Source organism: Trachinotus anak, unplaced genomic scaffold (genome assembly GCF_046630095.1).
Source record: "Trachinotus anak isolate AG129_WGS33_773 ecotype Australia unplaced genomic scaffold, CSIRO_AGI_Tana_v1 ptg000008l, whole genome shotgun sequence".
In the NCBI taxonomy this organism is placed as follows: domain Eukaryota; kingdom Metazoa; phylum Chordata; class Actinopteri; order Carangiformes; family Carangidae; genus Trachinotus; species Trachinotus anak.
The window spans coordinates 24,320,778-24,342,252 of record NW_027273859.1 but is presented as its reverse complement, the minus strand read 5'-3'; the positions used below and the strand labels follow the sequence as shown (position 1 = coordinate 24,342,252).

The window sequence follows — 21,475 nt, the reverse complement described above, 5'->3', positions numbered from 1 at the left end:
TTGATGGAGCTGTATCAAGTCCTCCTTTGTGCTTTCTGGAACTAAAAATTCTCAGGAAGACAAACGAGCCTCAATAAAAAGCTGGAATGTTGACAAACTAGATGACAAAGCCCCAGAGATCCGCAGCTGGATTTGAGATGTTTCGTTAAAAAAAAAAAAAAAAGAGAGAAACAGAAAAAAACAAGTGAAAAAAAAACAGGCCACCCAGACAGTACTAATTGAAATGAAAGGTTTCCAATAGAGTTAACAAGGTCACTTGTGCTCTCAACAGGTGCATGATGAAAAAATGGGGAAATAACACAGGGAAAATAATTTGGTTCTCTCAAATGGAATGACGCATGTTTTCTTTTAGGAAAACAATTGATTGCAGTGAGGACACAGGTTCTTGGCATTAGGCCATTATCAGTGTAACCAGTGGCTTAGAGCTGAAATTCCTCCCTGCTCTCTCCTACTTACATTAAACTCTGTCGGCCTCCTGCCGTTTAAACACAGTGCACACTTTTCATTTTGTTACATTACTGCTCCACATTTTTAACTAAAGTTTTAGATGCATTACAGACAAAGACTGTTCTCTAAATGCATCTCGTGTGTAGATGTAGACTGGGTCTCTTGGCAATGTGATCGCTATTACATACTGTGTTCCCTTGTGTCCCCATAGAAATGAATATGATGTACCTGTAGGGGATTTGTTTATAGTAGAAATAGCCAGTTTAAATAGCAACGAGCCCATCTTGGCTTCTGCTCCTAATTACTGCAGTCTTGAAGTGTACTTGTTCCCTGTGCTGCATCTGTTTGTTTCTAATAATATTGTGTTTCTAAGGGCCGCATACACCTAATTGACTCTTAAGCCTTTACTTAGAGTAAAGGTAGAGCCATGAGACGAGCTACTCCGTAGGGATCAGGAAGCAAATATGCAGCAGTCATTTTGCTTTCAAGCTCACTTTGTCAAGATGTGTTGTTTCTGTTAAACACAGCAACATCCAAACATATTTTTTCATTAAAAAAGCTGACGCGAGTTTCTGTAGCAACTGGACAGGTGGTAGCTTTGAAACAGCCAGATGTGGAGGGTGTTTGTGTGCACAGCGATCTGTTTGTGATCGACAGGTTATTGGCAAAGCTGCGACACTGGCATCACTCGTACTAGAAAAGTGCAGCTGATGTACTGTAACACGGCTCTCACAAACACAGTGGCAGCACCAAAGCACCACATAGTGGACAAAGGGGAGAGTAGCAGTTAGAGGCAACAGCCTTACCTTATCATAAAACAAAGCTACATCAGGTGATGTTTTTTTTTTTTAAATCCACTTAATAAACTATGTAACGAGGAAGAAACAAGTAGTCAAGATGAAACTGTTTTTAGGTTCAGGAACATGTTGAGAAGAGAAAATATCATTTTCATATGCAAACCTATACTTAATGGCATTATTTCACTATACCTGTAGTATTTCTTGAAATTATTTCATTGGACTATTTATATTGAAGTTATTATGTTTCATTTAGAGGTGAAACAATTAGTTGATTCCTTGATTAGTCAGTCAACAGAAAAATTATATTTTGATAATCAATTAATTGTTTTAGTCACTTTTTAAGCAAAAATAGCGAGAAATGCCCATCAGTCTCTGGCTCCAGGTTCTGTGATGTGAGGCTTTGTTGCATTTCTCTGTTCTATATCAATTTAAACTGATGATGTCACTTTGGGAACTAGAAAACTGGAATGGGCTTTTTTCACTATTTTCTGACATTTTATGAAATGGGATTAATAATCAAAAAAATAATCAACAGATCAGTTGATGATCGAATACTCAGTTTGCTTCTTGATAAGATATTATCCCAAAGATTGTTGTTCGTCTTTTTTCCACCTGTTCCAACATTTCTGGATGTGTTTTTTTTCCTACCTACGGTTGCTGTTGCACACACAGAACTTAAAAATGTGGGGATCTCATTGAACCGCTGAATTCCCAATTTGGAACTTTTGCCCATTTTCTCGTTGTATATGTTGCAAAACTTGCTTAGATGCTTCGCTGATATAGCCCGAAGAAACCAAATTAATCATTGTGCGTTCATTTTCAGCTATTTTTATAAATCTGTCTTGACTTGAGTTTATAGACTCAGATTTATCTTAGACTTGTGCTCCATCTGAAATCATAATTTCAGTCTTGAGAATTAAAGTTTCCAAAGTTCAAGTTAAAAAGCAGAAGTTCTCCTCTTAGTATGTTTTGCATTTTAAATTCAGTTTTTTGTATCAGTACTGAAAATCTTTCTTGTTTCCATGGTGAGGTGAGCCCAAACTCCCATCCAAATGATACCAATTCATGACCGGAATACCTCTCTTACTAATTTGCATATTTTACAAATTTTAATCAGCTTGTCTGTCACTCTTGTCACACTTCTAACAGCAATCTCATTCTGCAGAGGAGACAAGGAATGAATGGCTGCAACCGGTGGTGATGACAGACACTTTTTTTTATGCGGCCTCTTGTAAGAAAACATATGCTTCATTAAAATCTGTCAAAATGCATGGAGGTGGCATCCAAGGAAGTCGGCTCACACCTTTTTTCCCCCACAGAGGAGTGAAATATTTAATTTACAGCATTTTGACTTAGATGAACTCCACCACATTGTCATGTTTTTGTTAACTTGACTCAGACTCAGTGGCTCTCACTGATTTTTCCTGCAGTTTTGTTTCAAAATCACTTTGAAGTACAAAAGCTGCTTTGTCTCGATGACAGAAGAGTCTTTCTTGGCCTGCATTAGCATAGCTTGTGGCTTTGTCTTCCTCATCTTTGGTGGTGTTGTCTGTGTGTGTGTGTGTGTGTGTGTGTGAGTGAGTGTGTGTGGTCAAAGCCAGTCTCCAGATCCTCATTACTACTCGACTCCTTCTTGCCAGTGGACTCGGGGGCACCCAGGCATCCAACCAGCTCGTGGCTGGGCATTCAACACAAGCTGGCGTCTCCACTGGCAAAGTGTCTGTTCACGGCAGTGGATCCACCACAGAGCACGAGTGCTGTCAGAAAAACTGTCATCCACTCACTGCCTTCAGTTCAGACGGCTGGATGGATGAATAGGAGGCTAAATTAATAGTTTGGTGTACAGTGTTTATGCATTAGATATATGTATGGACAAACAAATGTAGGATGGATGAAAGTGTTGATTAGGATCACAACATCAATCATCAGGGTCACGGCCTGATGCTGTTTAAAGCAACTAGTTTTGGCAGTGTCGTCAAGATAGCTCAGTAGAACAGCAGAGATTGGAGAGCGACAATATTGCGACAGATGATTGCACAATTTCAGTAACCCAATGCACATAGCGCAGAGTATTATATGAATATAAAATATGTAGAGTTGACGTTTACCATCTAGAATCTGTTCTTATCACTTCCCACAAACGAAAATTAGCGCAGCAGAGACTGGGGAGTGACCATGAAATTTTACTGCAAAACCACATTGGGTGCAAAGCTTAACACTAGCCGTTATGTGTAATCTAGTGCTTGTGGGTGCTGCCCATAGACTGTATATAAAGATGGATGTAGCCTCCGCGACGTCACCCTTAGGTTTCTGAAGAGCGGTTTTGAAGCTCAGAGTGGGCTGCTCTGCAGTCGCCATCTTGGCAGGGCCTGACTCTGCCTAACTCCCGGTTAATCCCAAAATGGGCAAAGAGGTGGGGCTTGTGTGGAGCTGAGACTTTAGTGAATGCCGGTTTGTGGCAAGGATCACTCGCCCACCTGTCACTCAAAGTGGTACGCCCTGAATTATGCATGACTTTAAGCCTTAATAGAATTTAAACGGTTGAGTTATATACAAATTTGCTCCCAGCACAGGTGTCATGAGGGAGAAAATTAGCTATAAAGACCAAAACTGGTGTTTGTACCAGGCTGTAAACATGTTTATTTCTGCTGTAAAGTTGGACATTTTAACATGGGAGTCTATAGGGACTGACTCTCTTTTGGAGCCAGACTCAAGTGACCATTTGTGGAACTGCGGCCCTGGAGGTTCCCACTTGGTGCTGTCTTGTGAACATTACCCAGCAAGGGATATGATCACAAAGGAATATGCTATTTAGTGAGCAACCAGCCTCTATGTGACTATTCCCCTGATAGGCACCTGAAGGTAATATACTGATGAACTGTGCTGGATAAATATCACTTCATCGCATACACACTTACCCACTCTAAGACTGCGCCCTATACAGAATGCAACACTCTCATGTGCTTTTCATCATACCTTAACTCCATGGGTGGTGCTATTCAGGGAAGACGAGCACGTTCTTTCAGAACAGCTATGTTGTGCATTACCCTGGTTTGACAACTTTCTTTATTTTATTCATCTTGCCTATGTGAAATTTGTTTCAGCATTTAACCACAAACCACCAATGAGCCAGCTAAACCACTCTTTGTGATTTGGCTTTTATTTTTCTTGGTCTGTTACTTCTAGCTTCTTTGTCCATGGAGAAATCAAACCCCATTTTTTTACAAGCTTCTACACAGCAGTGCAGCTACAATAAAATTTTTATTCTAGAACAAGAAATTAAGGAGTCCAGGTATCAGGAAGTGAGGAGGTATCACCACATGAGTAACTTTTCAGCAGTTTTCTGTAAATAAAGCAAGTTTGAGACTCTGCCCTGTGAGATTAGCTGGAAATACCAAATGACATGAAGCCACAAACCATTGCCATTATTGTGTATCTGGCCGAGTGTGGTAATCTCCACGTGGTGTTTGTTCACATGGTGTCTGAACCAACTGTAGCGCTGAATCCATATTTGTTTAGATGTGGGTGTTTGTGTATGGTGGGTATGGTGAATCATGGGCCTCAGAGAGCCAAACAGTCTGGTGGTTTTTATTCAAACCATTCGTCACAGCAGGTCATTTCACTGGTGGGTTCCTACCGTTTACTGAGGGAGCATTAATCAGTGACATCAGCTGGTGGAGTCTGTGGTTGGAGAGAAAACCTGCAGATAGTTGGCCCTGCACGGCGCACGGTTTTCCATTCCTGGTCTATAACATTTGAGATTAATTAAAAACCATGTCAAATTCTACACTTTGGCCAACAATGCAGGCGGCGGAAACATTAAAAGGTTTGCTCTAAAGTGCTGCAAAATGTTTCATCTTCAAAAAGCTAAGAGAGTAATTACATTAACATCTCAGTACAAGCCACCATTAAGAGTTTCTTTTGTCTGCAAGCCCCACTGAGCCTCCAGCGAGTGCATTAACGTAACAGCTCCTCTATAGTCATCCTCATGATTATTCTTTGCTGAAACGTACGGCTGTAGCCTCTAAATACCCCCCAGTCTTATCACAAAACGGATCCTTTGCCTCCCTCAGTGACATTTCCTCATTTTAGTGGGTGAGGTAGACCGATATCTAATAAAAGATGTCTGCCTGTAATGATTCATTGACAGCAGCAGGCGGAACCCCCCCTCCCCTCTGAAACCCTCCCTCTTTCTCAACTCGCCCCCCTCTCTTCCGCTGTCCAAATCCTATCAAGCTGTCATTTCGAAGTCCGGTGTGATTTGGGCTTTGCCCCTGGGTGGTGCACAATTAAAGCTCTGCTTGGCCCAAATAAGGGATGCATAAAAACTGCTGGCACCTCCGCAAAGCTTACATCATGCCTCTTATTTCCCCCCCTTCTTCAAATTTCTTTATCTTTCTCTCCTCTCTCTCTCTCTCTCTCTCTCTCTCTCTCTCTCTCTCTCTCGCTCTCGCTCTCGCTCTCTCACTTTCTGTCTTTTTCCTTTTTCTCCCCTACCTTCTGGCTCTCCCTTCTTCTCTCCCCTCCCCCCTCGGTTTAATTTCTTTATCGTTTTAATTATTCAAAGACAGTTTTGCCTGGCGGTCATCCTGTTTGTTCTGTCTCATTTGGATGAGAAAACACCAGCCGTTAATTGACCAATTAGACCGGCTCCAGATGACATCATTGTAACTTGCTGCGAAAAGTTTGCTGCAGCCATCGAGCCAGAGGCGATGGTGTGCACCTCTGACTGTTACTGAAGTTTGCCTTTAGGTTCATTTCCCAAACACCCACCCCTCCCCAAGCCTAAATACTTAAGTGCTGTTGTGCTTTTAATTAACTGGCAAGACATCGCTACAGTTAGTTGTATTTGTCACTGCAGTCTCATTGACTGATATCCAGTATCCTCAGTTCTGGCTCTGTGTGTGTTATCATATGTTGCAATGTACAGAGAGTGAACAGGCAGGGATTCTGAATCTTGTTCAGGGAAACTTAAAGAAGACCAAACTTTTTCAGAGTGACCATCTGTCTTATTTAATCCGAGGTAATATTCTACACTACAGCTACAGTTAGCTGCATCTTTGTGTTCCAGTATTCAGAAAATGACACGCTTTTGTCTTAATTGGGGCAAACAAAAAGGACTTGTGTGAGTTGAGGAAGAAAAACTTGACACCACGGTGTGTTCACAAATCTCATTATTTTAAGGGAGATGTCAGCAGAATTGTGGGCTGAGCACAGTCAAATTATCAACACCACAATTAGATGTTTTTTTTTTTTTTGTCATGTTGGCCCTGTACTACAGGCAATAGTTTCAGCTTTAATTTGAAAGCTTTTCTGTCCAAGCCAGGTGAGTTTTGTAGGAGATGTTGTCATTAAGTCATTATTTTTTAATGACATCAACAGACACTGACCATCTTCCACGGTGATGCTCTGTCAGGCCTGTTGTGCAGCCAGCTTTAGTTTGACCTGTTTTGGGAACTTTTAGCTTTCAGCCTGTTCTTCAGCAAATAAGTTGTATTGTGTTCAGACAACTGATGTAGCCAGTCATCTTATGGTTTCTCCCTTAAAGGTCCCATTTGAAGTGTTGATATCCATAAGAAGATGTATTTGTGGTTTTTCATCTCCTCTCTCAGACTTCCTTCTGGAGCTCTAGTAACAACAGGTCAATGAGAGGAGGTTCTGAGTCTCTCCTCTGATTGGCTGACCGTTTTCTGAGTGATCAAATAAAAACATAGCAGATTTCAAGTAAACACTCAGAGAAACCAAATCCTGCAAGGTTGGACGTTGGGTCAGAGCAGACCGAGCTTGGGGCATGGCTGGGGGAGGCAATTGCTTTGTTATGACATCACAAAGTTACAGAAGTCCTGGCGGCTCATTTTAAGGCTCAGTTTCTGAATTTGGGCTGTGTATATTTCTCTGTGGACTGAGCACTTTGATACTTTCACAGCATTAATATAGATCCTAGGCCTGCTTTATAATTAAAGAAAGACATCTCACTTCATACAATATGGGACCTTTAAAACTCTTTGGTTGCTTTGGCTGCATATTTAAGATAATTATTGTGCTGCTTTGTCTTAAAGTGGGGACTGTATATATAGAGGGCTACACCATTTATTAATGTAAGCACCCTCAAGAGCTTAGAGTCAACTTAGAGTCAACCTCATACTCAGGCTCATACATTTGATGATTGTGCCTTTGCCATTTATTATTTCAAATGATTGACGTTCACGTGCTTTCTTGCTTTTTCAGATCCATGTCTACAGCCTCGAGACGGGCAGACCTGCCGTATGTGTCGGCAACTCGCCGGGAGACTTCACCTGCATCAACCTGAGAGACAGCACTCCTCACCTGCTGGTGTGCGGAAACAAAGACAGGAGGTAGGACACAAAAGACACAAAGATTGTGTGTGAGGACAGAGTCTCCCAATAATCATCATCAACATCATGAATGGTTGAAACTTAGCCAAGGAGAGCTTGTTAATAGTTTTCTCACAGTGACACCTGATGAAGGAGGCTGAGGCTACTTGTAGTGGAAAACAGGTGTTTGGAAAATTGTGTGAGAAGAAAGGCTCTTTCCTTTCCTTTCTTTTGAGCCTTACTCACACTTCTCTGTTGCCTTGAAAAACAAAGCCTTCAGTAGCTCAGTGTAAAAGGAAGCCAGAGGCATTGAAGTGAGGCATTTTGTTGTGAAATCGAAATTTTTCCCATCTGTCACCTTCGCTACCTGGAATGCTATCGAAGAAGAAAAAAAAAAATCTGGTCCATCTTGCGCTCATCCAGCAACAGCGCACACATCCATGCATGTACACAACACTCGCACACTCCGCTAACCTGGCTCTCCAGATGAGGAAAAGACACATAAAAGAGCCATTCTCCATCCATTCTGCACTTGTTAGTGGGCGCCGCAGTCGCCTGAGCTGGCAGGACAGGAAAAATCCTTGGCGCGTCTTCATCCAAAAGCTGCCCCCGCTGTTTCTATTCAGCACCAAATCCATCTGGCTGTTAAGTATTTGGCTTTAAGCAAAAGACAGACCACATCATATTGTTTTGTTTTTTTTTTTCCTCTTTTACTAGTTACCGTGCAAAAGCAAAAAAAAAAAGCTCAGCTAAAGATGTTGTGTCACGTGCCAGAGGAAAATGTTCTGCATTGTTTTGATTCTAGTAGAAATAATTCAACAGCATTTAAATGAAGATTTCAAATGGTTGTTTTCTTGCCAGAGGAGTCGATAAGAGTCTTCATCCAATTCCTTTGTGCTTTACATTTGGTCTTTTCTTCCTGAGGGAGGTGTAGTTTTGTGCAGAGGCACACACACACACACACACACAAACACACGCGCTTGGCTCCTCCACTTTGGCCCCAGCTGATGCAGCTCACAGTTGAGGACAAATGGAAAATAGGGGTAGACTGAGGGACAGTCGGCGATCTTGGCCCTCCAACAGGGTGGCTCAAGGCCAAAGCCTAATGCATCCCTCCTTTTTGTCCAAATGAGTTTTGTCCCTCTGTTATTTGTGAGATCCAGGGAGCAAATGAAGGGTCCTGATAAGGGCTGTCTGGAAGAAAGCCAGATCTGCGCTAACGGGAAAGATGTGGGCAAAGAGCAAAATTGGATACAGTAAGAGAGGGAAGAATTAATGAGTGTCATACCTGTGGCTGCTGGTCACTTATCATTATGCAGGACTGCACTTCTTGAGTTCAGCCTCAAGACCGCTTCACTCGACTATTTCCTGCCAATTTAAAAACTTAAATTGTTCAACGTGATGCTCGCGGCAGGGCTGAAATCTTTCTCATTTAGTGCCATCATCGGGTTAACTTAATTTGTCCAGTGCTTTCTTGAAGAACAAATTAAGTAAAACTAAGTTAATGGTTTTTTTTTAAACTTTTGAGTGTTTTCTATTTTTCATCTGTTGCTGAATTTGTTTTACTCACACTTGACTTGATCTGGTCCTGATCTTAGCATAGAGAAAGATACAGGTGGACTTAACCCACAGGTTGTAACTGCAGCATCTGCAGAGCAGAAAACCTGAAACAAAGTTTGGCAGTGCTGTCACTGTGCCTTTCAGCATCCAACCCGGATTCACCAAATCACAGGTTTGCATCAAACATAATCCTCAGTGTATGATGAACAACGTCTCGTCCTGCTGTAGAGACCAAGTGTCCAGGGCTCAGCCGAGCCTCACCTACTCTTCTCTTATTAGGCAGAGCTCCCCCTGATTAATGAAGAGGAGTCTGGCCACTGACAGCTCACTGAAGACAGAGCCGCCTCCAGCATTAGATTTATGGCTCCCTGTGGTCTGCCAATAATGTTCAGTCCTTATTGTCCAAACGTGTGCCTCTGTCACGTAACGCCACTGAACGGACAAAACTAACTGCAGACAGCGAGCCCGCGGAGCCCATTCAGCCGTTTAACTATGATTCTTTTAAAAATGTTTGGAAGCGGAAATGAAATAAGTCTGAGTCCCCAAAGTGAATTGGATTATGGTAATGAGGTCTTGGAAGAAGGTTGAGCCTGGATGGAGTCATGTCCTGGATCCTTTCAGCTGCAATAAAGCCACAATGACAACAGATGGAGCTGAAGCTCCCCTGAGCTCGTTCTGCTCATGAAACCCAGCAGCAAAAATCATGCTCTCATTGCCTCCTTTAGATAATAAATACATACACAATTACTAGTACTTAAATAATTAAAGAGATCAAATTAATCATAATAATCATAAAAAAGCACATAACAATTCATGAACTGCTTCACAAAAAGGTGCAAAGAACAAATATCTCAATCAGAATATTTATTAAATTAAATACATGAGTAATTCAGTACAAAAGCTGTTAAGAAATAAATTCAAAAAATTACATTAAGACAAAATATTTAATGAATTAATTCATTAACAAAAACAGAGTCTGAAATCAGTTCTGTATTTGTTGCATTGCATGTGTGATATCAGACCCTGTGGAGTATTAGGTGCTGTACACACATCCTATATTCTCACTGTACTGAAAAAAAACATTCTTTTTATATTTATTTTCATTCTTCTATTTTCAGTGTTTCTACAGAATTTACAGTGTTCCTTTCTGTCTGCAGTTATTTTGCTCACCATTTTTTCCCCCCATTTGTTTAGTTTGTTTTTATTCACTTCTTTCAGGTGTGTAAATGTTCAGCTACCTTATGTTTAACACCCTCCACTTCATTTACTCTAATTTAATTCTACTGTATATATTTTTTTCGCCCTTTATTCTGGTATGGTTTTATTGATTCTATTTTATTGCTGCTTTTGTCAGGCACTTTGTAATGTAGATTTTGAAAAGTACTCTATAAATTATTATTATTATTATTGTTGTTGTTGTTGTTATTGTTGTTATCATCATCTAATGTGACATAATGTCCATCTTTAGTTTGTTTTGGGATTCTCTCTCTGTGTACTCACTGTACACACTTATTATATCTTTTCTTTTTTCTTTTTTTTTTAATTAATTGGCCCATTAATTAATTAACTTAGCTTGGTGAAATCATGTGATACTTGGGTGAAGGCCAGGGCAAATAAGGCTGGAACTAAAGGCTGCAACGGCTCATCTGCTTCAGCCTTTATTTGTCTTCGGCCTCTTGGCTGGATGTTAAAAAGTTCTCTCACAGCTCTTGCAGCTCGTCCTACAAAAAGTGGGAATAGTGTCCTTTTGTCTGTAAATGAATGCACTCTTTGACAATCTCTACTCTCTGTTGTGTGGTCTTGGTAGGAGATCTCCGCCTCTGTTAGCAGGATGTGAATTCCAATGGAAATGACTGATGCTTTTGTGCTCACTCCACCTATTATTCATCTGCAGTGTCGCACTCACTAAACCACTTAGTGTTACATTAAAATAGTATAACAGCCTGTGGGCTGTAAACACATAATGCATCATGTTACTGAGCTGACCCACCTCACTGTGATTATAAAGCAAAAATAAGCACCCTCGCCCTCAATGAATTAATAGAAACACATGTTGATGTCTGCTGTGATTCAGGGTGAGGGTCTTTGACCTACGAGCCGGCTCCTCTGTGGCGTCCCTGTACGCTCACCATCTGGGCGTGACGTCGGTGCAAGCGGACGACTGGAAGATTGTGAGCGGCGGAGGCGAGGGATTGGTGTGTGTGTGGGAGATGAGGATGGGAGCTAAGCTGTGGGAGATGCACAACAGGTGGGACTTTGTTTCCTCTGAGCCAGAAGAAAAGATGCACTGACACTTCACAGCCGTGCTTACGTTGTTTATCCAAACCCCGTTTAACTAGTGATTTGGGGTTTTTTTGTTTTCATTTGAGTGGTCTATTCTCATAGAAATTACTGCCACAATTAAAATTGTCTCTGAATTAATCATATGTTTGTTTCATGGCAACACAGACATGTTCCTAATTCTAAGTCAGTTTAAGCCTTAAGATTTTTAGATTGTCTAGACACTGACGTCTCTATATATTGCTTCAAGAACCTATTGTGCAAAAAGACTTACATGCACATGTAAAAAAAAATTACAAGCAGCACTGTGATCTTATACATGTTATATGGAAATGTATTGTTATCTGTCTTGCAGGCATCCTGTAAGGCACGTACGCTTCAACGCCAGCACCCTGGTAACAGCCAACATCCCTGATGACAAGATGCCGCGGGGCGCCTGCATCACAGACGATGACCTTACAGCTCACCGCAGGTCACTGATCTCACTCCCACCCTCGTGTTATTCTGTTTTTTTATCCCGGATCTCCTCTCTACATCCACCTCACATCTCCCACAGGCTCGTAAAAGTCAGAATGAGTCGATTTCTTCTCTGTATGTCAGGTTTCATCAAGGAAAATTCAACCCTGCAACATCCTTAAAGGAGATTGTTTGGTGTTTTGGGAAATTTATTAATTTGTTTTCTTACTGAGAGGAGACAGATACCCCCCTCATTTCTGTATTAGAAGTATGTAGCAGCTTTTAAAAATAATCCCACCCAGATATGTCACTGGTTTAAACTTCAGAATGATCCATCTTCTGTTAGTAATGACCAGACCTATGTTAAATACATTTTTTGAGTGGTGTACTCACATTATCTCAAACCTAGAGACGAACATTTTAATCATGGTAACAGTCTGTTTCCTTTGGTCGCCTGTCAATGATGTCACATCCCCTCAGTGCATGTGTTAGTGTTGTGGTTTCCTGCCAGAAGCTCAAAACTGACTGTTATTCAGTTTTAAGCTGCATGTTTAAGATCCACTTTTTTTTTTTTTTTTAAGATATTTTTTGGGCATTTTTTTGCCTTTATTAACAGGACAGTAGAGAGTGACAGGAAAGGGGCAGAGAGAGAGAGGGGGAATGAGACGCAGGAAAGAGTCAGGCCAGTCGGGAGTCGAACCAGCACTCAGCTGCTAAGAGCATCCACTCATGTGGTACGCGCCCTAACCACTCCGCCATCAGGCCACCCCTAAGATCCACTTTTTAGATCTTGATCATTTTCAACAATGTATTTGAACCGGATGAAGGATTTTTGTCATCGAACGTCTGGATCTTAAGTTATTTTTGGAGTAATTGTTGGACGGCTCAGCTCCACCCACCCCCTGACGTTCTGTGTCTGATACAGAGCAGGGAATCACTGATTTTTAACATGAAACTGCTTTATATTCTGCGTTTCTACCGGTTTTTGAGAGGAGGAAAATCTTTGCAGATAATTTGTAAACACTTCTAAACCGGGAAAATCTTACTCCCATCATCCCACGCTATTTCACTACATCACCCAGCACCATCTTTTGTTATTGATTTGATTGAGAGACCCCATGGTGGCAGAAGTTACATATTGTGAATTTAATAATGTTGTTGACATAAATGTTTTTGTCCTTCAGACACAGAGGAGTCATCTGCCATTACGACTTCTCTGAGGACGCGCTGTCACAGGATCACATCCTGCCCATCTGCCGGTCTGACTACATCGAGTCTTACGGCTACAACTACAACATCAGCCTGGCGGTGCCTTACGACAGGCTGTCTGGCTCCCACCCATCCCACTGACTCCTGCCTGGCTCAGCAAGTGACTGAAGAGACGGTAGAAAGTTTGATTCTTCAAGCTGCATCCTTTTATTTTACAAATTTAATTTTATCATCCCGCTCAAATCAAGCTTTTGGTAAATGTAAGATTTGTATATATATTATCTGTTTGTTTTTGAAATTTGTACTTTACAGTGATGATTTCAGATGTTGCACAAGATCACAGCCCAGTAAACCATTACTGTAAAATTTATGAATTTTGAATAGATGTTTGGCTCCTTGGATTTTAATCAATGCCACAGTTCAACATCACAGCAATAAAAAAAAAAAAGTCCTATTTCTACCTCATTTACTCAGTATGATTCTTTTTAGTCCATTATTCATTAGTTTCTCTAAAAAAACATCTTACACATGCATTTGTTTTATCATAATGTCTTCAATTTATTTTGTTCATTAACATAATTCTGTGCAAAGTCTGTAATCATTCATCTCAGGGAAAGTAAAGTGTTTCATTCATTTGTTAGCAGAGAAAAAAAATGTAGTGGATTTTTAAAACGATGGTAGAACAGCAGTGGATTGTTACGCAACCTCAGAGGAACAGATAAAATAAACCTATAACTATTCTGGAGCTGCAGAGGAATGGTATGTGCCTGCAGTCTCATGCTTTGGATGTTAGCCATAACAGATGACCCCTGGCTGACTTCATCTAACATGTGAACCTTTAGAAAAAAAAAAGTACAAAGAATCCTTGACAATACATGCTGCTTCCAGAAAGATTTATAGAGCAGCAGAGAGGTAGTGTTTTAGTTTGAAAATTGATAGTAATGAAAAGGAGTGTGACAAAAGAAGGGGAAATAAATTTCTTTGAAATATGTGCCACTTGATACGCTTAGAATCACAGTGTTTGAGAACTGAATATCAACATGAAACTTAATTCTTTAGCTTGAAAGGTCAACAAATGTCCTTTGACTGAATACTTCCACCATCCAGACAAATCTTAAACTGCATCAGCAGCAGATGTTCTTTATAATTCGTATAAAAAAAAATAAAAAAAATCAGAAGTCAGATTATTTCTCGCTGTCCAAAAATATATTCCTCCATATCAAAAGTATTTGGCTTCATTCCATATAAGGAGTTGAAAGGCTCTGCTAAAAACAGCAGCAACATAAACACGTCTTTCCTCCTTCAAGAGGTTGATTTCCCACAACGCATCGTAGTGGTGTCTACATCCAAAAAGCGAATGTGCATCCTGGTCTCCATTTCAAGCCCTTTTAAAATCTGTGGGCAGATGACAGAAGCGTTCATAAGTAAGTGATAAATAAAGTGTCTAATATTTGGATCATTGGGACCATAAAGTCAAAAAAGTGCAAACCTGTTCGAAATGCTCAAACGTAATTCCTTCATAGAAATCATCCGGTTCCTGAAATGATAAAGAGATAAAATGAACTGTTACTTTTCTGCAGATACGCGACTGTGAGAATTGACTGTAACCGTTCCCTTACCATGTGTGGCACATTTGTGCTCGCCACTTCCAACATGGCAGCATCTGCTATTGCCTTGGCAGCCTCCTGCCCGATGGCTCCGCTCTTTGACAGAAGCTCCTCTACTACCTTGGATGAGAACATTAACAGTCTGTAAATCCTCACTCGGGTTTAAACAGCATCTGACTCCACAGGGTGACAGTTGCACACGACAGCAAGAGGAAGGAAAAAAAAAATCCCCATCAACATCAGTGAACTACAGTATTTACATCCTGCATGTGTGTAGTTACTACCAGCAGGACTGGTAGATTTACCACCGTTTACCAGACAAGTGCTCAATCACTGATGTTTAGAAAACTATTTGGGTTTAGCTTCAAGTCGTTGTGAAAGGAAAACTACTTTTTAAAGTTTTAGTTAAACCTGCGTTTTCATCAAAATGATAATGTAATTCTTCACTAGCTTCAAAAGTAAACTCTACAACCAGTAAAATCTCATTCTTCATACATCCTTCACCTTCACTGCTCCTTCACCTCTTCCATCTAATGAAATTGCATTTGAAACAAAAATTGTAATGTTGTTAGTTCTTTTGAATCATCCCTACCTACATGATGTTCCATTCCAAAGGAATGTTTTTTTTTCTGTATTTAATTGTTATATATTTAAATCAAATATAATTTTTGTTTCTTATTTTTTATTACATCCTCCCTACAATTATATTTAGATTACGTCATTAATTTCCACTATAGTTTCTTTTGAACACCCACCCTATACATGCCACCAGGCTACAATCACTAATAAAGAACGAAAAATCTAAAGTAAATAAAACTAGAATTACCACCTCGCAGTTGTTTGCATCCGCCAACCAGCCAAGTTTCAGGAAATATGGCCACAATCTCCTTCCTGAGTTACAGTGTTGAATAATGGCCAGAAGTGTTTTTTATAGAATATTGTGATTTAACAGTGAAGTTGACCTTTGACCTTTTGAATATATCACATCATCATTTTATCCTTGTAGACATTGGTTTTAAATTGTGTCATTGTGTCTCTTTTGTCAGGTCTGATACATTAACAATTGTAAGTGGTGTATGACATCAATTAAGTATCAGGTGGATTAAAGTCATGAGCTGAGAAAAATAGTAAGATGCAGGTGAAAGCTCTGGAAAAAGCAAAAAAAAAAAAAAAAGTGGACCTTAATTGACCCCTGCAGCAAACGCACATTAAACAGCAGTTTTGCAAATGTTTGGTTAATTTTTCAATTTTAAGTTTCAGGTTTTTTTTAAGTTAAAGAAGTAAAAAGCAACACAAGCTCTTTTTCTCATGTCTGTTTGCTGAAGGGGTTGATTTTACTTCCTTACGCTTCAAACATCAACAGGTCACTCGTCCAGTGGTGCCCCAGTGTTTTGCGTACAACCTCAAACCTCAGACAAACGCCAGCGCGGCTGAGTCGTCTTACCTTCCTGTACTCCACCAGAGTGATGGTGCCGTCATTGTCTGTGTCATGCATGTTGAACAGAACTGGAGAAACAGAACGGAGGAATTTAGTGGTTGGAAATGTACCTCATCACATCACAGGATCTCACTAATAGACCAGAGGAAGCTGTGATTAGGAGAATGTTCAAGAGGATGCAGAGATAGGAGAGTAGACTAACGAAGCGGGTCCCCTTCAGCCCAAATCAGGACCACCACTGCTGAATGTCAACAATCGCACTAAGGCAACGGAACACCTTTAAAATGGTGCTACCCTCATTTACGGTGACATTTTCCTGTGACAGTGATTCTTGTTTGGCAGTCTTGTGGCACCAACAAGGAAATACCAATTTGCTTCCTTAGGTAGTGTCCAATGACATTTTGACTGCGCTGCATTTCTGAGCAGCTGATAGATTGTTATCTTTGGGTGGCAAGAGATGGAAGTACTCATGTATTAGTTCCTCAGAACTTGACTAAATATACTTATTTACTTTCCATAATTGTTATTTGAATACCTCAAACATCTGCACTTCTTGGTCTCATGCATTACTGGTCATACAAGAAAAGCTACAACAGAGTATCACAAAAGGTTCCAGTGAGCTGAAACATTAACAGTATGTGGCAGGTTTTGATGACAGCCCATTAGAACAAAACAGTAAATTCTTCTTTCAAGGTTCAAAACTGTTGTTATTTAACATGCTACAATTAAAATAATATCATGGAGACAAAAAGAAAACAAAGAGGAGAGAATCCCTCCCTAAAAAGGCTAGAATCCAGTGCAGCTAATGAAAATTAGCCTATTGTTTTTATTTCCATTTGAGCAACTTATACAATCACATTCACAGTTTTGCCTCCTGTTCTACATTATTCATAATAATTTATCAGGAAAAAAGCCCCCCAAAAACATCAACGTAAACAGGGTAAGTCCAGATTGGCTCGTGGTATGTGTGTACATACAGTATATATATATATATATATATACATATACATATGCATATACACACACACACACACACACACACACACACACACACACACACACACACACATTAAGATTACTTCACTGTATCCACATAATTTGCATTTTAATCAAGGGCTGTGGCCACAGTTAGACCTGGTGTTACCCTGGTGTTCCACAATTTGTCTGCCAACAGCTATTATGCACAGCTGGAGTGACCTGCTTACAGGCCCCTGGTCAAAAATGTATACCGTTGCCTAATTTTCTTCAACCTAATTTTCTAATTAATTTTCTTCATCCTGCGTTCAGCACCATCTGCACTGCAAATTTTTATGTGCACCTCAACCCCCTTCAACTACCCACTAAGTATCATTGTACTCTGACATGGTGATAAGGTGAAATAGTCCCAAAAATCATATTTGGGTATTTGGGTCCCGACTCTGTGGTTACAAATGATCCCATTCTACTTCTGACGGTTGAGGTTGTGAGGCTGCAGTTGCAGCCGAGCCGTGAATACCTACAAGCCTCTTCACTGTGATAGCTGCCATACAGGAAGGAACATGCAGCTATGCAGCGCAGCACTCTTTGTGGCAGCGCTGATTTGTTATCTAGGATAACTGGTGCACTTTTTTCTTAGTATTTCATAACTGAGACACACATGATGGGCGTATGCAGGAGAGAAGCCCTGGACAGCTGCACATGAACAGAGTACTGGTATTAAAAAGAGGAAAGTTACTCACAGCGGAGCTTTTCCTTTCTCATAGCTTCCCTCTCCTCCTCCGTCGTCTTCAGAGTTGGGGGGCGGAAGTGGGACATGACCATGAGGAACTGCTCGAAGCCGATCTCCTCCAAGGAGCCAACCTCATTCTGATGCTGGTTCCTGGGTGACAGACAGAAGAAATAAGGATTATTAAAAATAAAAGGATTTAAGAATTTAATTGAAGCATTGCGTTTTTTGGGGGTTTTGTTTTTCAAGCCTACACCCACTCCAGTATCTCCTCAAGTTCCCAAGTTGTAAATAGACCAAATTCTGTTATTCTGCATATTCTGTTTTAGCAAGAATTTATATCTTCACATTTGCTTGGTGAAATTAAAATGCAAACTGTCACTGACATAAACATAATCCGTTTTTTTAACCTCAGAGCCAAAAGAAAAGTAAAACAATTCACTGCTGTATTTCTGCATTTGGTCCCCCCAGGCTGCCATTGGGCACATGACTTGTATACTTGTGAAAAGTCACATGCACACACTTGTTTACTGGAAAGTCCATACTGGCATTTGGTTTGTTACCTTAGCCCTCTCAAAGAATGAGGAACTGCTGGATTTAAAATGTCAACAGCTGTCTCTTTATAGAAATAAAACCTGATGCTGCTTACTTCAGTTGATGGACAATTTACATATTAAACTGCACCATATTTTCTTTTGGATGAAGACCGAAACCCAAATAACAGACATCTCGATGAATCACAGGTATGTTCTACTGGCCATGTTTGAATAGCATTGTTTTCCTGTAACCACACAAGCAGAGGTTGAGCACTGAACAGTTTGCAGTGTTGTAAACATTTCCTGGGGTTAGTGCACCTTAAAACTAATGCTAATCAAACCCTTTCACAACAAGATTGACTCACTGCAGATATTCGGGGGGCGTGGATACAAATACCTCAGGTGTTTAGAGGAATAGAAACACTCTTGTGTTTGTAAATAAAACATATAATACTGACAGCAGCCAGTTAGCTTAGCTTAGCACAAAGCCTTGCTCTGTCCAAAAAAAAAAAAAAAAAAAAACACAAAACACTAGCACATATAAAGCTCACTAATTAACTAATAACTAATTAATTTTTTTCCCTTAACAAAAAATAAAAAATAAAAATATTCCAACAAAATCTGGAATTTGCCCTTTTGCATACAACTGAATAATAGGGGTTTGGTTTTGAAAGTGTTCTGAAAATATTCTAAATAATATCATGATATTAGTAATTATATTAACTGAAACAACCGTTGGCCGTAAGGTGAACAGACGAGAGTGTGGTGTAATTTGACTGTACCCACCTTTTATCAAAGAACGCTTCAATAATTTGCTTTCTGATTGGATTGTTGGCCAGGGCCGGTATGGTTTCCAAGTTTTCTCTACTGCAGTGCGACAAGAGAAAGTTCATTATCATAAAACAGATACTACAGCACAGTGCCAGTTATTTATGGGAAGTAACATGAACAGTATCTCTGTCTGAAGGTAAACTGTCAACTGTGAATGAGCCGGTGATCTATCACTACCAGCAAGCTACCCAGTTTTCTGTGTGTTCATACAAGAATGAATCTGTGTGTGTGTGTGTGTGTGTGGGCTCTGTGTGCTTTATGCATTGACATATTGTATTTCCCTAATGTGCCTGTGTTCGCACTAGTTCAGCCTGCGTGTGACACCATATGTTGCTTGTTTGTGTCTGTGCCAGAGATACCAGAAATACCCACAATTCATCACCACAGCCACCGTGCAGGTAGGATTTCATCTACCGTGTCTGAAAGATTTTCTGTTGAAGCCGCATGCAGCCGAACAGCAGAGCTTTGCCACGTGTGCAGGTTTTTTTTGGTTTTACCTTATTGTGTCTTCATTTCCACTCAGCTGCTGGAATCGTTTGTGGAGGTTTTTGATCTGCTCCAGTGAAACTGAAAAAAACAAAACAAATACCAATAACAAGAATGTGTGACAGTGATACACCCACTGCTCCACACCCATCAACCAACATGTCTAACATGCAATGAAACTGCAATAAACAAATGATTATTCCTTGCAAACAAGCTACATTCAAGCCCTTTTCTGAAATTTCTTTTAATTGTAATAGACTGAGTGATAATTCTACAGTGGCACTTTTATGAATCTGACTGGGTGCAGCTCGACTATCAGACTAATGGCAAAGCAAACACAGTTTGCCGCAGTAGGACTGGCTTTTTATGCCATTTCAAAGGGTTCCTTGAATCATTAACTCACTTTGCGGGCTAGTGGCCACACACTGAAAGGTTTTAGCATCTTAATCTGATTCTCCTGATGCCATGTCGAGACAGGTTTGACGTTTTCAATTGTTTTGGCAAACACTTGTGGGTTTTTGTTTTTTTTTTTCTTAACCTGTTCTCCCATGCAGCAGTTGCTAAGTGGATGTTTGCAGTAGCAGCTGCAGCAGCTGAGTGCAGGGTGAAGAGGACAAACTGCAGCCTCATGCAGAAGTGTCACTCTGAGGTGTAATTATGAGCAATTGTGTGCAGCAAATGTGACACACTGTTAACCACAATTACATGGACCATTTAGCCAAATACAAAAGGAAAAAAAAAAAACCAAAAAACAACAACTGGTCTGTGCTCTGTCAAGAACAGGTACTGTAAATCCATAAATATCTCCCACTGATCCAAGGGAGAAATGGGGTCAAAGCCCCACCTTGAGGAAACGAAAGCAATAAAAAGCTCAAAGTCTCACCCACTGAGAATCAATAAAGTTGGGCTCAGTCTGGGTTGCAAACTTCATCCCTGCCTGTCGCACTCTGCATGCCACCGCATGCAAAGGTTTCACATCAGGGTCCTTCCCTTTCTAAGAGCAGCTCTGCACACGTCTGTTGCATCAGTCTGCTTTTTGTTCCATTTCTTTATTGAACGTTTCCGCTTATATTTAGTCGGATAAAGTGTTTTGCAGCACTTGGGCGAACCCATGTGATCCAAGTCCAGCGACGAGTGAAAAACAAGCGACTGTCTCTAAACTGGCGACGCAAATACCCGCTGCCACAGCTCGGAAAAGGGTGACTCGCAGGGCGGATTGTTTGTGTGCTTCATTATCAAAAATCTTGTGTAGTAATAAAGTAGTCATATAAACTACCGGGTGTTGCGCAACGCCGCGGACGGTTACATTTGAAGCTAAAAATCGTCGCATTTATTTATCCATCACGGCTGCACTTGACTCAACCATCCAAACGTTAACTATCACCCGTAAGAAGTCGGATCTCTGGCTGGTACGATGACCAGTCTCCATCCGTCTATTCATCTGGATCACCTTCTATTTCCTTGACGACCCAAATTTGTCGCTGCCCCCGGAGTTTTCCCACAACTGAGCACAAACAGTAGCTTTATAGTTTCTAAAGAGAAATGTTTCTGTTGGGGGTTTCCCCCCCTACTTACATCCAGTTTTATCCATCAGATCCTGGTATTGGTTCTCGGAGCGCGTCTGCGAAGCTCCCATCGCTGCTGTTCCACCTGTGCGTCAGTGCGCACAATCTGGTCCGACTGGCTCAACTTTTCCTGCGCCGCCGCAGCTTTATCGCGCTGCCACCGGCAGGTCAGCGCAACTGTCGTCTGCTGAGAAACATCTGACATCCTCAAGGTCCTAAA

General features: G+C 40.7%; 2 protein-coding genes across 2 annotated transcripts in view; one reads left to right on the top strand and one right to left on the bottom strand.

Moving 5' to 3' along the window:
* fbxw8 (F-box and WD repeat domain containing 8) overlaps nt 1-14,206 on the top strand; it is a 22,613-nt gene extending 8,407 nt beyond the window's left edge. Inside the window, exons 8-11 of the mRNA XM_071483687.1 lie at nt 7,476-7,603; nt 11,217-11,390; nt 11,778-11,894; nt 13,063-14,206. Coding sequence (XP_071339788.1) covers nt 7,476-7,603; nt 11,217-11,390; nt 11,778-11,894; nt 13,063-13,228 — 585 coding nt within the window. The 3' untranslated portion in view covers nt 13,229-14,206. The remainder of the gene's footprint in view (nt 1-7,475; nt 7,604-11,216; nt 11,391-11,777; nt 11,895-13,062) is intronic.
* On the bottom strand, nt 13,621-21,475 carry tesca (tescalcin a). Its single transcript, XM_071483691.1, has 8 exons — nt 21,266-21,475; nt 19,702-19,771; nt 19,160-19,240; nt 17,851-17,990; nt 16,139-16,200; nt 14,707-14,814; nt 14,577-14,624; nt 13,621-14,482 (listed from the first exon to the last, which is right to left on the bottom strand). Exons 1-8 carry the CDS (start codon nt 21,324-21,326, stop codon nt 14,390-14,392), a joined length of 663 nt encoding a protein of 220 aa, XP_071339792.1. The 5' UTR covers nt 21,327-21,475; the 3' UTR covers nt 13,621-14,389.